The sequence below is a fragment of the Nycticebus coucang genome, chromosome 5, assembly GCF_027406575.1.
Source record: "Nycticebus coucang isolate mNycCou1 chromosome 5, mNycCou1.pri, whole genome shotgun sequence".
NCBI lineage: Eukaryota > Metazoa > Chordata > Mammalia > Primates > Lorisidae > Nycticebus > Nycticebus coucang.
Window position 1 is genome coordinate 133,451,772 of NC_069784.1, and position 17,355 is coordinate 133,469,126.

At 45.1% G+C, this 17,355-nt stretch overlaps 1 protein-coding gene across 7 annotated transcripts in view; it reads left to right on the forward strand.

Moving 5' to 3' along the window:
- Positions 1–3,888: 3,888 nt before the first annotated feature.
- Positions 3,889–17,355, forward strand: part of SYTL3 (synaptotagmin like 3) — a 94,340-nt gene continuing 80,873 nt past the window's right edge. Inside the window, exons 1-4 of one of the 7 annotated variants that reach the window (XM_053590416.1) lie at positions 3,889–3,957; positions 8,154–8,206; positions 12,826–12,940; positions 15,257–15,822. In XM_053590416.1, the coding sequence (XP_053446391.1) occupies positions 15,713–15,822 (110 nt within the window). In that variant the 5' untranslated portion in view covers positions 3,889–3,957; positions 8,154–8,206; positions 12,826–12,940; positions 15,257–15,712. Of the gene's footprint in view, positions 3,958–7,081; positions 8,207–12,479; positions 12,693–12,825; positions 12,941–15,256; positions 15,823–17,355 lie in introns of those variants that run through there. The other 6 variants (XM_053590419.1, XM_053590415.1, XM_053590422.1 and 3 more) reach the window with 6 other exon arrangements.

The following is a 17,355-nucleotide window of genomic DNA, read 5'->3' on the forward strand; positions in this document are numbered from 1 at the left end:
GTTGTGCTGAAATACCTCTGTGCCAACTGGAAATGGCTATTGCTCTGGCCTCCTGGGTCCCTCTTCCTCCCAATCCTGCTGACTGCAGCCCTTTTTCTGGGACTCCATCACCAAGACGCAACAACTAAAGAATAACTCTTTTTTTTTTTTTTTTTTTGTAGAGACAGAGTCTCACTTTATGGCCCTCGGTAGAGTGCCGTGGCCTCACACAGCTCACAGCAACCTCCAACTCCTGGGCTTAAGTGATTCTCTTGCCTCAGCCTCCCGAGTAGCTGGGACTACAGGCGCCCGCCACAACACCCGGCTATTTTTTGGTTGCAGTTTGGCCGGGGCCAGGTTTGAACCCGCCACCCTCGGTATATGGGGCTGGCGCCTTACCGACTGAGCCACAGGTGCCGCCCAAGAATAACTCTTGAATAGCCAGGCTGGCGTATTATCCCAACTGGTTGATACTCATGATATTGTAGTTCTTAAACAGAACTGTTCTGTGTATATGAAGAAAATGCACCCTACGTCAGTCAGAATGGGCAGGGTTAGCTATAAAGACAAATGAGGGTCTGCTGCACACTGGGACCAGACAGGGAAGAGGGAGGGGATGGCGGCCCAGACACTGGCTAGGGTGGTGCTGCTCCTAGGTGGCACATGCCACCCTTGCGCATATTTCATCGTCCAAACTCCAGCTATGCTGCTTTTATAGGGCAGGATCATGGTGAGGAGCAGTACCCTCTAGTACAAATGCACCGTCGGGATGTTTCCCTCTTTCATTCTGATGGTCATCCTTCTTGGCCTGGCTCTCTCTTTTTCACTGCTGATCCAGCCTTTGGATTTGAGCTCATTTATGTCTGCTCAACTTCAATGCCCAGTTTCATCCTATCTTCGCCAGCTCCTCAGCCTGCTGTCCACTTCAGCTGAGACTTTACATCACTAGCTTTACATCTAGCTTTACTTTACATCTCCAGACTTCTTCAGCAACACCCCTCTACTCTAGCAGGAGCAATTTTTTGAACACATCAAAAGCATACTAAATGATATCATCCAAAATGAATCCAATTTTCAAACATTAATAAAATTTAGGTTTTAGCTTTTAAAAAAAACAAATATGTTGGAAGTCACATACTGTACTTGGATGTCAAAAAATACAAACAGAAGTTCTAATATTTTCTTAGTGTCTCCTCCTTTTATGGGCTGAACTGTGTCTCCCCTAGCCCCCAATTTGTACATTCACATCTCAGGATGCGACTGTATTAAAGACAGGGCCTCTAAAGGGGTAACTAAAGTCAAATGAAGTCCTAAGAATGGGCCCTAAATCAATGTGATTTGTATCCTTATAAGAAGAGGTGATTAGGACACAGATGGACGCAGAGAGACCACAATATGAAGACTTGGCAAGAAGATACCCATGTGTAAGTCAAGGAGGGAGACCTCCAGGAGAAATCAACCCAGCCAACGTCTTGATCTTGGGTTTCCAGCCTTAAGGATTGTGAAAAAAACAAATTTCTGTTGTTTAGACCACTCATTCTATATTATCTGCTACAGTGATACAAACAAACTGATATATCTACTTTGGAAATAATGATTCTGGGTTACTGTCATTCCCCAAAGCACTTTTGTTGAAATATTATGAGTCTACACAGGCTCAGACAGGCTGAGTGGTTTGCTTAAAGTCGCTCAGATCAGTCTTACACCAAAGCTCACACTGTAAGCTCACTCTTGCTGCAGCAGCCCACCTCCATCTCTGACCAACCTCTGTTCCTCACCTGATGGAATTGACCATCTCAGGTCATCATCTTACAGAATGAGATTTCAGAATTGAAAGACTTCACAGAGCAGCACCCAACACACCGATTTGGCAAATGTCACATTTTCTTAATTAGAGTTCACACTATTTACCCTCAGGAGTAAACCTGAGACCCTCGAAAGGGCCCATGAAGGGCATGAAATAAAAGCCCATAGAATGGGAGGAGCTATCTGTAATTTATCCAACGAAGGACTCATATCCTGAGTATATAAAGAACTTCTATAATTCAACAAGAGGAAGGCAGATAACCCAATAGAAAAACATGCAAAAGACATAACAGCCCTACATAAAAGGTAGATATCCAAATGACTAGTGATCATATAAAATGATGCTGAAATCACCCAGCTAACCATCAGAGAAATGTACATTAAAACCATAAAATGGGCAGTGCCCATAGCTCAGGGGTGTCGGCCACATACACCGAGGCTGGCAGGTTCTAGCCCAGGCCAGCTAAAACAACAACAACAAAAATAGCCTGGCATTGTGGCAGGCGCCTGAAGTCCCAGCTACTTGGGAGGCTGAGGCAAGAGAATCGCTTAAGCCCTACAGTTTGAGATTGCTGTGAGCTGTGATGCCTTGGCACTCTACTGAGGGTAACATATGAGACTCTGTCCAAAAAAAAAAAAAAAACAACAACGTAACATGATACCACTACACACCCACCTGGATCGGTAAAGTTAGAAAGGCAGTTAATATCAAGTGTTGGTGAGGATATAGAACTACGGAAACTTGTTACTGGTGGAAGTGTAGTCAATTACTACGGTTGCTTTGGAAAACCGGCAGCATCTGCTAAAGTTGAACATATTCCTAATTCATGGCCCAGAAATTCCACTCCTATACACATACTCAGTGGAAACATGTACGAATGTTTACCCAAGAGACTACGAGAATGCTTTTAGCAACACTGTTCATAATGGCTTCCAGTGATCCTCAATTAGACTCCAGCTAAAATTACGTTTTTTATTTTAAAATTGTATTTATGTTCCACTTCTAGAGATTATGGGTGATCAGAATAATGAAATTGATTCAGACAGAGCAAACAAGCAATAAACTGTATATATAAGAATTTTATAAACCAGCTGGGCACAGTGGCTCATGTCTGTAATCCTAGCACTCTGGGAGGCTGAGGCAAGTGGATCACTTGAGCTTAGGAGTTTGAGACCAGCCTGAGCAAGACAGTATTTAAGACAAATAAGACAAATGCCCCCCCAATGACACAGTAGACAAATAACTTGGTATATTCATGTAATGACGTACAGCACCGAGAATGCACACACGGGTACCACATACCATCGTGCGGTGAGTCCAGAAAACGTAATGCTAAACAAAACGAGCCAGACGTAAGAGTGAAAAATCATGTGATTCTGTTTACACAAAGTGAAAAAACAGAAAAGCCCATCGATGGCGTTTGAGGTCACAATACTAGTCACCCCAGGAGCCAGGTGCAGTGGCTCATGCCTGTAATCCCAGCTACTTCAGGAGGTGGAGGTAGGAGGATCACTTCAAGCCACGAGTTCACCAGCCTGGGCTACCTAGTGAGACCCCCTCTACCAAAATAACAATAAATAGGGAGGAAGATAGTAACTGGAAATAGTGGAGGGGGAAGAGGTAGCTGGGATACTGCTCATTTCTGTGTGTCTGTAGGGATATGTTCACTCTGGGAATTTATTGAGCAATTTATAATTTGTATCATCTGTATGTATGCTATACTTCAAAGAAATTTACCCCCCAAATGTCCATGCCAGTCTTGTCATAAATTGATTCTTGAGTTAGCAGGTGTTTTTTGAGATGTAGTCAGAAACTTACGCTTGACGTCAACATGAAACCCTTCACAAATGTGGTTCACTTGAATATTTTAGGCCTTTAGTCTATCTGGGGGGTTTCCTTGGGAGAAGTGCAACATTTCACCAGCATCAGCTCTGTCTTTCCTTCAGCCCAAAAGAGCTCCTGGGTGTGGTTTCGGCTGGCTTTGCTCCCTGGGTTCCTAGTGATGTAGCCACAGAAGCACGTGGGGTTGACCACGTAGGGTGTGCTGCCTCAGCCTGCGCCCCACAGGAAGGAAAGAGAAACACGTCAGTTGTTCTCACAAAAAGACCGACTTCCTTATCACCAGAGCAGGCTCCCATGGTCTCTTCTTTTGGAGCAGATGCAAAGATAGGGTGAGTATCCCGGGCCAGCTTGTTCTGAGGATAGAGGGGATAAAGGTGATAGTTATTGTAATTTTTCTTACATTGATGAATTTTAAAAGGTGGGAAACAAAACCAGTAACAATAAAGGATGACTTCCAATTTTTTGAATAGCATACAATGTGAGGTAATAATGATTTAATGGTGTGGTAGAAGTAATTTCAGAGTTAGTTAAAAAATAAAACAGAAAAACATTATCCAAAAACTCATGGTGTGATTTTTTTTTAATGTAGTAGAGTATTATTAGATTTCTTCTTTGGTTTGTAAATTCCTTTTTCTTAAACTATTATTTTATTTTTAAGACAGAATCTCACTCTGTTGCCCCAGGCTAGAATGCCATGGCATCAGCCTAGCTTACAGCAACCTTTAACTCCTGGGCTTAAGCAATCCTCCTGCCGCAGCCTCCTGAGCAGTTGAGACTACAGGTCCCCGCCACAACACCCAGCTAATTTTTCTATTTTTAGTAGAGACGGGGCCTCATCTTGCTCAGGCTGGTCTCAAACTCCTAAGCTCAAGTGATCCACCTGCCTCAGCTTCCCAGAGTGCTAGGATTACAGACATGAGCCACTGTGCCCAGTTGGTTTATAAATTCTTATACATACAGTTTATTGCTCTTTTGCTCTGTCTGAATCAATTTCATTATTCTGATCACCCATAATCTCTAGAAGTGGAACAAAAAATACAATTTTAGAATAAAAAACTTAATTTTAGCTGGGGTCTAATTTGAATTTCTTTCAATTAAGTTTCCTAACCTCCAAACAAATTTCTTGCTGAGAGAGACTATGGGAGGGAAATGTACATTAGACATTAAGGATCTATTAAGACTCTAGAATTTGGGGCCAGGCACAGTGGCTCATGTCTGTAATCCTATCATTCTACAAGGCCAAGGCAGGTGGATTACCTGAGCTCAGGAGTTCGAGATCAGCCTGAGCAAGAGCAAGACCCCATCTCTAAAAATAGCCGGGTGTTGTGGCAGGTACTTGTAGTCCCAGCTACTCAGGAGGCTGAGGCAAGAGAACCACTTGAGCCCAAGAGTTTGAGGTTGCTGTGCGCTATGAAGCCACAGCATTCTACCAAGGGTGACAAAGTGAGATTCTGTCAAAAGAAAGAGAGAAAGAGAGAGAGAGAGAGACAGAAAGAAAGAAAGAAAGAAAGAAAGAAAGAAAGAAAGAAAGAAAGAAAGAAAGAAAGAAAGAAAGAAGAAAGAAAGAAAGAACAGACATTAGAATTGGTGTAGAAAAAAATTTTCAGCCAAGATAGTGTGACTTTAGGTGCATTGCTTATTCACTCCAAGGCTCCCTGCTCATGCTCATCTGTAGAATGGGTTCACTTCATAATGCTGCAATGAGGATTAACTGAGACGATGTACATAAAGTACCTGGTAAACCGTCTTTCTCAGAGTAAGCGCTAAGTAAACAGCAGCTGTTCATACAACTGAAAGTATGACACCTACAAATGGAGAACTTACCCTGAAACAATAGCATTAATTCGAATCTTTGCCCTTCCACAAGGTCAGGTTTTAAACCCATGAGAGTTATGGATTTCTGTGTCAGTGTTTTACTCTGATGCTAAAATAGCATTGTGGGGATGTTTGGTGGTAAAATCTACCAGCGTGAGAAAGAATGCAGAGACCCGGCCCTGAATTGCAGTATCTTTCAGATGAAAGAGGCTGTTGGCCTCTGTGTGATCTCAGACAGGCTTCACGTTGTATAGATTTAAGTCCACACCCACGTCTTCAAATGTTAAGGGAGCTGAGCTTATTGTACTTGTGGGGACTTCAGGAAAATGAATGTGAGCCAGGCCTGGGGCCTTGGGCTGGTCAGCTGCGAGGGACCCTGACGCCTGGCTCCAGGAGCTTCTGGGACACCCCCTCTGCTTCAGCACCAAGAGAGACGGAGTTAGAAACACACCTCTCCATCTCTGACTTTCTGGTGGAAACGCATTCATGTTGCCTCGTTTTTGCAGAAATGCATCTTCCAAGCTGATGAATCTGTGCTCAGTGTGGGTTGGAACTACAGACAGGGCTGTTCTTTAGTGGGCACCTGCCTTGGGTGGGCAGCCATTCTTCATGGCTGTCATGAGCTGCCAGGGAGGGAGGAAGGGAGGGAGAAAGGAAGGAAGATGATGACATTTTCAGGTAAAATTTCAAGGTCAGTTCAGTCACCCAGCTTTACCCCTGTGTACGAGGCAGAGAGCACGGTGGCTGCAGACCGAAACTGTGACGCTTCTCAAGGAAATAGCTGTGGTGAAACAGCTCAGGTGGGCGGTGCCGCCCCCCCTGAAATGACCTTCGAGACTGTGGCTGACAGGCTTTGAGAACGCTCTGCAGTTTCCCTTGAAAGTCTGGGCGGTGGCGGGGACAGTCATGTTCACACGCACACTTGCTGCAGCAGCTTGCTACATTTCCACTCTGCTGTCACATTATCTCTCCATCCCAGTGAGGAGGTGACAATCTAGTTCCTTTGATCTGATGACCAGAGATAACAGGATGATCGGAGGACAGAACGGGAGCCACTGCCTGCAGATAAAGTGTCCGCCTCTCTCGTCCTTCTCTCCTCTGTTCTACATTTTTTGTTCTTGCCCTCCTTGCCAGATCTAAAAGCCCAAGCCCAGGTCTGCTGCCAGGCTGAGGCGCACAGGCAGGCGTTGTTTCAAACTGCCAGCGCATGGCAGGACTGTCCCCGGGCTTCTGCCCTGGGAATCCTCCCCCCCGTCTCGCCAGCCCTTTCTGCTCTCTCCCTGTAGAGCACCCAACCTTTTTGGCACCAGGAACTGGTTTCATGGAAGACAATTTTTCCACAGCCCTGGGTGGGGTGGGAGTGGAATGGTTTTGATATGAGTCTAAAGTAATTGATTGATTATGGTCTCTGCACAGTCAGACCTCTCTGCTGATGATAATCGGTATTTGCAGCTGCTCCCCAGCACTAGCGTCACCATTTCAGCTCCACCTCAGACCATCAGGCATGAGATTCTCATGAGCAGCACACAGCCTAGATCCCTCACGCGCACAGTTTACAGCAGGGTTCACACTCCTCGGAGAATCGAATGCCACTGCTGATCTGACAGGAGGTGGAACTCAGGCAGGGATGCGAGCAATGGGGAGCAGCCGTAAAGGCAGACGAAGCTTTGCTGGCTGACTTGCCCACCATGGACCCCTTCTTCCCGGGCCATGGACTAGTACATGGAAGGTTGGGGACCACAGCTGTGCAGGGAACCACACCTCCCTCTGAGCATTCTCCTTCTCTGCAGATCTCCTAGTGTGTCATCATTTATTGTCTACATGTCCATTTCTGGCTGTCTGTGCAGCTCTTGAACGCAGGGATCCCCAGTGCTAGCATCAGATGTGCTAATGCCTAGAGTGTGCTTGGCACACACATGGCCAATGAAGTCGGTGCTGTGGAACTGGTGCTCCAAAGACCACAGCGAACTGCACGTGTCTGGATGCGAGTCCCACGGGGCTGCAGCACCGGTGGATAAAGACAAAGGGGTGGCACCTGCCTCGAGGTGATCTCCACTGCTGCCTCCCTGCTCCTGATCCCAGAGAAGGGGCTTGGTTTCCACTCTCAGGCCTTCCTGAAGTAGGAACAGAATGAGTCCCACTTGCATTGTTCCGGCTGTTGCTCCAGGCTGTGTGTATCTGGGGGATTCATTTCGTTTCCAAAACAGGCTTATGAAGCAGGGAGGAAGAGGGGGAGTCTTACAGAGATGAAGCAACTGGCCTGAGAGCAAAATTGGGGTTTGATCCCAGATCGGCTGTCTCCAAAGCAGGGCTGAGGTGCGATGGTTTGGTGTGGCGCTTCTCCAAGGAGCTATAAGATTTTTCTGTCAAGTCGATGCTGCAGTGGAGGTTTGATTTATTTCTCAATTGCTAAATAAAATTAGAGTGATAGGTAGAGTGCCATATGACAAAGGTGGCTTCCCTTACGTAAATGCCATAGACAAAGGAGTCAGGAGACTGGACTCTGAGCTGCTGGTGGGTGAGGCTGCAGCCTCGCTCATTGCCTGAAAAACAGTAAATGAAATTTAAGATGATGTTGAACGAGTGAGAAGGTGGCTGTGTAAATATTACAGAAAAATGGGTCTGGGAGATGTCACTATTCAAGCTAGAAGATTGTGAATTTCTGTGAGTGCATTAAAATCATTTCTACTATTCTTTTCAAATTTGAAAGTGACTCAGATTTTCCTGCACTTTTGAGATTTCTGGAGACTGAAAATTTCAAAGGTGAGTACTTACTAGTTCCTCTGGCTATCCTGACCTTTTTGCTCTGCTTCCTGCTCTAGATGAATAAATCTACACATCGCAACATTCACGAGGTCACTTGCAAGGCACGTCCTTGCTGCCTGACAGGGAAATCACCGAGACCCAGTGTTGCCACTGGAAGGGACCCACTCACTCAAATACAAGACAGAATGACAGCAGGGTCACTAGAGAGAAACACACAAAGTAGAAGGGCTTAAAAATGAAGGCGCAATTAATTTTCATTGTAAATGTTCCTGAACGAGGTGGCAATGCATCTGGTGCTTGAAGGATTAACAGTGATAACTATTCACTCTTACCACTGCCCTGACTGTCAGCCAGAGTTCACTGGGCGCCTAGTGTGTGCTTGGCGCTGCGCTCTAAGCCCTGTATGTGGATGGACAGGCATAGTTATCACAACTCTGCAAAGCAGGTCTGTACTTCTGTCTCCTTGTTTTTTGTTGTTTTTTTTTTTGAGACAGGGTCTTTCTTTGTTGCACCATGTAGAGTGTAGTGGCATCGTTGTAGCTCACAACAACCTCAAACTCCTGAGTTCAGTGATCCTCCTGCTTTAGCTTCCCAGATAGCTGGGATTACAGGTGCCCAAGCACGCTCTGCTGATTTCTTCTTTTTTTAGTAGAGACGGGGTCCCACGGTTACTCAGGCTGGTCTTGAACTCCTGAATTCAAGCCTCCCAAAGTGCTAGGATTACAGACATGAACCACCTCGCCTAGCCAAAGGCAGGCTCGGCTTCGTATAAAGGGAAAGGCAGTCCTAGACGGCTTAGGTAATGTGTCCAGAGTGGAGGTGGAGCTCTCCCCACACCCTGGTTCTGGCTGTCCTCCCATTTGCCTCGGGGGAAATGGGACGAAGTGGGCAGAAGGCAGATTGGGAGCAATGTACAGAAATGATGAGCAGAGGGTGTATGCCAGGCTCAATCTCGGAGGAGTTCAGTATCAGAGCATTTTGTGGAATTGAAGCTAGAGAGCAGAAAAGCCTGGATCAGCAAGGCAGGAGGGCTCTGCCAAGCTTTAGGGTTTGTCCACCGGGAGGGAGAAGCTGCGGAGTGACACATCTCTGCCTCAGTGTTGTTAGCAGCCTGCCCCCAGCACAGAGAAGCCTTCCCCTCCCTTCTGGTCCTCCCAGGCCCAGCGCAGCCATCTTGGCCACGCAGATCTCTGCTGCTCTGCTGTCACTGTTCTGTCTGCCTCTCGCTCATTGTTTGCTCAGCGACATCACTCCTCCCGTTGGTTGCACGTGCCTGTTCACCTGCATGTTCAAGGGTGCAGTCAGTTGTGGACCCCTGTCAATTGTTCATGGTGCCACTTTGTGAGTGTTGAGATGTCGTTGTACCTCACTCCCTCTTCTTAGAAGGGAGTGAAGCACAAAACTGTGGCGCTGCAGGGACCAGTGACAGGAACATGCAAACTGCTTGTCATGGGTTTCATGGGACTCCTTTACCATTTCCACTGTGGCCCAGCACGATGCCCAGCTGATTTTTCCATTTTTAGTAGAGCCGGGGTCTTGCTCTTGCTTCGGCTGGTCTCAAATTCTTGAGCTCAAGTGATCCAGCTGCCTCAGCCTCCCAAAGTGCTGGGATTACAGGCATGAACCACCATGCTCGGCCTCAGAAGTAATTTTAAAATATGTAAATTGTCATGTAGGGCCACTTTGTCTGGAATAGACTGAGCTAAGAATAGTTTCAGTGAATTGCTTCTGAGTGACTTGGATGATGATATGTAAGTATTAATAGAATCTCCAAGTTGGCAGTTGACATTTAATAGCCAACCCAACAGAGACAGAGGGCAGAGTTTCTTCAAGAGGATTGAAAAGCTGTAGTTGAAGTGGTTTAAATAATTCCTAGTGAAAGAGGAGTTCAGAACTCCCGGTTAAAACCTGGAAATTAGCCTGGCATTTGCTTCATAAGCCAACGAACTCACAGTCAATCCAAAGTCCTGAAACCAAAAATGGCACAATTTAAAACAACAACCAACCAAACAATTCTCTATTTTCCTCCGTCTGATTCTCCTTAAAAACCCAATAACATAATATGTTGAAAAATGAACACTAGAATTATAGAGTTTAACTCATAAGTGACCTTACAGGTTATTGGATCCTCCATCTGGGTGATTCTTAGACCCAGGAAACCCATTCCTCACTCTTTATAGGAAATGTTTGTACCTTTTAAGATCCTGAAATAAAATTCATTTATAGTATAATAAGTGACCATACATATAATATAATAATTAAAATAATAACAGTGCAGTGTCATTACTGTGATAAAAGGAGAAATAAAGAGATAGTGCATTATTATGTAATAATACCTTATGTAAACTACGTTAGAAGACATGGTGAAGCCGTCAGGTGTTTGCACAGGTAGAATCATGTTGAACATGACATCTACAAAGGCAGACTGTCACTGGTGTAGGACATTAGTGATTTAAATACTAGAAATGATTTGCCCTCCATCACGTCCTTCTGAAACAATAAACAATTCCTGTTAAAGTTCTGAATGAAACAAAGTACAGTCTCTCTTCCATTTACACAATAGTTGCACTCCTAGAAAATGTGGAGTATGTTAAAACTCTGCAAAATATACTTTGTGTTTACATGAATTAAATTTTATTATCAGATAATTTTTTTTTTACCTAAATGAATCATCTAGTAAGATAGTCAATTTTTATATGGCAACACAAGTTCATTCTTTGTCACTGTGACTACCAAAAATACCCTGCACATTTCTAAAGATGAAGTGTGGTACTGCCCCACTGAAAACCCTGAGTGCGGCCAAATGACATGAAGGAGCTCTAGGTCAAACGTGTTAAATGAGATATCCGAAGCCACCAACCCAGTGAGGACACTAGGAGGACCCTGAAAACCAAGGGGAAGACGTCTTCCTAGACTTCTTTAAATCTCAATACAAATGACTGTGGGATAACGCTCTATGCTGTACTGATTGCAATCTCAGAAGGTCCACACCTTTTATAGTGTGGTCCACCTTTTATAGTGTGGACCTTCTGAGGTTAAAATAAAAAAGAGTACATTTCAACCGAACAATATGAGGCTTTACTTATAGCAGATGTTAACCGGTGCTTAAGCTACTGAAGGTTTATGGAACCCAGAAGCAAAATCTCCAGTTTGGCTGCGTGTTTGGATAAACCATTGTGGACATCTCTAAAAGTAAAGACCAACAGTGTGGCATGGATATGGGGTTTCTACATCTCTAGTTGTCTAAACTTTGTCCCACATCAACTTAGAATACCAGCAAGCACCCTGTTGGGTCTATATTTGAAATACTTTCTGTGAGCTACAATTTAATGCTCTGTCCTTGGCTTAAAATTTGAGATCAATATAGTAATGATCTACAAAGCACAGGTTTGGATCTCCTGCCAAACTGATGTAGGGAAGTAACTCCCAATGCTGGGAACCAATTGACATCAAGTGGGTCCTTGGCTTCCTGCAAGAAAATATTCAGGAGCCAGCAACAGAGTAAAGTGTAAGTAAGATTTATTCAGAAACGATACACAGTTAGGTCTACTCCAGGGACAGCAGAGGGACGTTCTCCCTGCAGAAGAGAACAAGGCCCTTGGTTCCTGTTGCCTTTTTATGTAAGCATCAGGCTAAATGAGGGGAGGAATGTTCACAGCAGGGGTGGTGATCTTCCAAGTCTTGGTTCTAACCAGTTAGAACTTGCCCTGCTTGTTTTAATCAAGTCAATTAGAAACTTTATTTGAAGGCTTCCTGACTCAGCAAGGCAATGCCCCCCACACTACCTGCCGGGTCCCTGCCTCAAAACCACTGTGCAATCAATTGTCTTCTTAGTCCTTTGCACCTTGAGCATGTCCTTCTGTATTTCTTTCCGTTTATCAGAACCATATACACCATCTTGATGTTTTGTTTCGTTTTGGTTTGCCTTGGCTGCTGGGACGGTCAGAAATACATTTAAGGCTTCAGGGCAGTGACTGCTAGAATTATCTGTTCCTTTTCACTCGAGCTGCTGTCTCTGACTTTAATTGTCCTCCATTTGCTTTATCGTAGGCCTTATCATTTCTCTGTTACAAGTAGGATAGTGTATCAATGACCCTAAGCTCCGAGAACAGCGCCTGGGTGCTCAGTAAATATTTTTTGGCGACTGAGTGGGTCGGGAGTTTTCCGAACGTAGGAGCGAGCGGCCACCAGGGGGCGCGCGACTCCCACTCGGCGGGCTGGGAAGGCGCTTCCCGCGCGCGGACAGCGGGTGGCAGGTTCGCGTGGCGTTTTGTCCTGTTGGAGGAGTCCCCTGTCTGTGAAGTTACACGCCTGGCCGCCTGAGCGAGTGAGCAGACGAGCGTTCCCGGATCCGCCACCGCATCCCGGGCCGCGCCTGCACCGCGGAGCGGGAAGCGCAGGTGCCGTGAGCTGAGCCGGGTGCAAAAATCTTCATTTCAGATTCTAGAGTCGACAAACCAGCTAGCTCTTGACCCAGAAGACGGTTAGTAGAGTAGAAATAAGAAGACAGCAAGAACCGAGGGGCCAGCCGAGAAGGATGGGCATGGGACGGATTCGTGCCTTGGCGCCTGGAACTCGGTCACTCGCTGGGTTTCAATCGCTTTCCTCTTTTCCAGAGACTCAGCCTCGCAGAGCTAAGGTCGCTCATTCCATCGCTTCATCTGCAAACTGGAAATCAAGGCGGGATGAGACTTCGCCGCTTGTGGCACTGTGAGGTACCAGCCTGACTGGGTAAGAGCTTTCCTACCCCCCAGATAGGAAGCCTTTGGGGGGCAGATTCTTGTGGGTACTTAGCCGGAGACTAGGAGCCAAGAGCATCCTTTTTCAGAGCTCCAAGGTTTTCTACTCCTCAGTAACTCTACAATTGGGATGAACAATAGATTTCAATGTTGTCTTATAGTAGAGAAGCTGACAAATATTGGCTGGGGTGGGGGCCTCAGGCCTGTCATCCCAGCACTCTGGGAGGCTGAGGTGGGAGGATCACTTGAGCTCAGGAGTTTGAGACCAGCTGGAGACCAGTTGTCTTCACCAACAGTGGAAGAATTATCTGGTTGTAATGTTGTGTAGCTGCAGTCACAGCTCCGCAGGAAGCCCAGGAGTTTGAGGTTGCAGTGAGCTTTGAGGAGGCCACAGCAGTCTAGCCTGGGTGACAAAGCCAAACCCTGCTTAAAAAACAAAAACAAAAGAAACTAACAAATAGAGACTTTCTTAAGCCAGAAGTTCTTAACCTGTAGGCATATGAACTTGGATAGGGAACAAAATTCCATTTTTATTTTCATTCAACTTTAGAACTTAGCATTTTCTTAAATTATGAATATAGGCAAGAAACCACAGTAGATCAGCAGGACTTGTGACCTGTCATCAATGGAAATCACAGATATTTTATGCCACATTATCTATTTTAGATATCTCAGAATATTACTTGTACTCATCATGACTTTGAAATTATGGCAGTCCTTAGATTGCTGCTAGATCTTATTATTTCATGCATCAATGAACACTTATGTTATTATATCACATTTTAAAATATTTCAGTATAATCAATATCTTGTGTTACCCAATGTATTTTATAAGATGTATTTTATGCACTTAAATACATAGGCTTCACCAGACTACCAAAGAGTAAGAAAAAAGGTTAAGAACCTTTGTTTAATGTATTTTATGCACTTAAATACATAGGCTTCACCAGACTGCCAAAGAGTAAGAAAAAAGGTTAAGAACCTTTGTTTAAAAAGAATGTTACCTTGGGCAGCACCTGTGGCTCAGTGGGTAGGGTGCCAGCCCCATATACCGAGGGTGGTGGGTTCAAACCCAGCCCTGGCCAAACTGCAATAAAAAATAGCCAGGCGTTGTGGCAGGTGCCTGTAGTCCCAGCTACTCGGGAGGCTGAGGCAAGAGAATCGCCTAAGCCCAGGAATAGGAGGTTACTGTGAGCTATGACACCACGGCACACTCTACTGAGGGTGACAAAGTGAGACTCTGTCTCTAAAAAAAAAAAAGAATGTTACTTTAGAACTCTATTAACCTGTCATTCACCAAATTTGCTATAAATCATAAGTTAATATAGTGTAGACCTCTTTTGAAGCCCAGCAAAGGGAGTTTAGCTCCTAAAGCATTAAAAAGATGGTTTATTACTAAGGGATTCATGTAGATTTAATAACAAAAGATGGCATTATAGACAGTATATTGATTCAACCTACATTTTCTGGATAAAATGATATGTGTAGAACTTTGCAACTATCATTAGAACAGAAACAAGACTTGAGGCGTAAGGCAGCTGTTGAAAACAATAACAATAAATGGTGGGCTGAGGTGTGGCAATCCCACTTCGTATCTCCCGAGATCAGTGGTTCTCAACCTTCCTAATTTCCACGTTGTTACAAATGGAAAAAAGGGGTCGTGACCCACAGGTTGAGAACCGCTGCCCTAGATGATTAAAATGTTTGTGAGTTCTGGAGTTAACTTTAAAAGTATATAGCTAACAAGGCCAGCCACAGTGGCTCATGCCTATAATCCTACTACTTTGGGAGGCCAAGGCCAAGTGGATTGCTTGAGCAAAAAAGCGAGACCCCCATCTCTATTAAAGATAGAAAAACTAGCCAGATGTGGTGGTGGTTTTCTGTGGTCTCAGCTATTTAGAAGACTGAGGCAAGAGGATCGATCACTTGAGCCCAGGAGTTTGAGCTATGGTGATGCCACAGCACTCTAGCCTGGGGCAGCAGAGTAAAAAAAAAAAGTAATAGCAAACAATTGAGAATGTCATTTTTCTAACGTCTTGTCAATTAGGGTAATGGACATTAAACACAGAGACCTTTTTGCTCTCTGGCTACTGAAGGTACAGAATTCATATTAAGAAAATTCAAATTTGCAAGTTTGAGGCTTTTAGACATATGAGAAGACTTTTTAATAAAGTTGAAAATCTTACATCATCACCACAGCAGAAAATGCAAAAGTGTGTCCATGTAGGATATTTTCTTTTTTGAAGTAACGCTTCAGAAATATTCAAGCTAGGAAAGATGCTGACATTTCCTGTTGCCTTTTCTACAGGGATTGAAGAGGCTGGGGTTTTGGGGATCAGTCCTTCTGACCCGGAAACATTTTAAGTGGAAAGTTAGCTTCCCTAAGCCATCGACACTGTGATTGCTACTTGTAAGTTTCTTCAGTTTGGGGATTACTTCTGCTTTGCAGAAATTATCTGTGTGGACATGCATAATTTATAACAATCTCTGGTGAAACCTCAGAAAAGAAGATACGTGTGTGTTGCAGATGGATGTCTGAGGCTGCGTCAGAACCCAGTGGAAACGCTCCCTGGGTGGCACGAGCCTGTGTGAGCCGCAACTCAGAGGGACAGCCTTTTGGGGCTTCCTTCTCCAGAAGAGTGGGACACGGTTAAAAAGGAAAAAGGAGACGTGAGCAGCACAGAGTTGCCAAAGAAATAGGAGAGGGAGATCTTCTGAGAACGCAGGGCCTGGCCGGGCTCCATGCTCTCGTCCACAGGAGGAGATGGCCCAAGAAGTGAACCTGGATTCTCTGAAGGAGCTGGAACGCGAGGCCATTCTGCAGGTCCTGTACCGAGACCAGGCCGTCCAAAGCCTAGAGGAGGAGAGGATACGGTAGGCTGCCCTGCAAAGGCCTGTGATTCTGGGGTTTTAACCTTTTCTGCCTGGAGTCTGCTCGCCTTAGTGCATTGCCACTTGCTTTCGAATTCCTGCTGGGCTTCTTGCCCAGATGGAGGGGAGAGTTGTGGAAGGGGGTCCCTTTGCTATCTCACTCCATTAGAAGAAAATGAGGAGGGAGGAAGGCTGCCCTTGTTCATTTAAAGTGGGACCTTTTTGCTATAAGTTCACTGTCTGCTGTCTACTTATCTACCACTTGCTTTGAGGAAATAATTTAAGGGACGCTTACAGGCTCCCAGTGCACCCTTTTCTTTGGGGAAAGACCCGAGGCTAAGGATTTTCCTACCTCGTTTTTGGTGGAAGCCAAAGCCACAGAGAAAAGCAAAGAAAGCAGCACATCTGATAGAACCCCATCCTGTCTTTTTTCCTTTGCTGGCTTTTGTTTCCCCAGTTGGCTTTGAGGAAAGGGGGAGCATGAAGTACGGACCTGTTCGACCTGTTCCCCAGCTCATTTGCCCATAGAGAGCGGCTTTCTTGGTCTGTCTCTAAGCTGCACGAGCTGTTTGATGAATTAACATTTAATAAAACAATGCTAGACTGTATCACAATGGGTGCACCTGCCGAGACCCACCTTTAAATCCATGGTGCTTGTTTATCAATGTTTATAGAGGACGTGAGGGTGGAAAACAAGCATGTGGAATAGGTTTCTTGGTTTCGTTTTGTTTCCCGTGGCAGAACTCTTTTGGAGTCTGCCAAGAAAAATACATCTACAGAATAAAGGTTTGGACAAACAAGGGAAATGTTGTGGTTAGCTGGAAAGTACAAATACTGTTCTTCATCCTCCTTGTTCTCTCAAAGCTCTCTAAGTGTACTTGTAACTGTCTTCCGTTAAAAACCATAATACACTTCGAAAAAATGGAATTTTCTTTTATGATTAAAGATCTCTCAGTGATTTAGAGACAACGTTTTGAATATCAATAAAGTAAGGTGGACCCTGTGATAAAGAAGTTTCAGTCCAAAGGGTAGTAATTTGGGGGAAAATCCTGAAAACTGAATTTTGAAGTACATTTCTGATGTAATCTCTTGCTTTTGGGATTGGCTCATTTTGGTGGGTTTTTAATGGTTTTTTGTTTGTTTGTTCTGAGACAGAGTCTCTCTCTGTTGCTGTGGGTAGAGTGCCCTGGTGTCAACCTAGGTCACAGCACTTCAAACTCCCAGGCTCAAGAGATCCTCCTGCCTCAGCCTCCCAAGTAGCTGGGACTATAGGCATGCACCCCCTCACCCGGCTAGTTTTTCTACACTTAGTAGAAATGGGGTCTCACTCTTGCTCAGGTTTCAAACTCCTGAGCCCAAGCAATCCACCCACCTCACCCTCCCAGAGTGCTAGGATTACAGGCGTGAGCCATGGCACCTGGCCTGGCTCATCTTTCCTGAAAGTAGGTAAGAGACAGCTGGGTGCCTGTTGCTCAGTGGTTAGAGCGTCGGCTCTGTGCACCAGGGGCAGCAGGCTCAACCCCGGGTCTGCTTAAC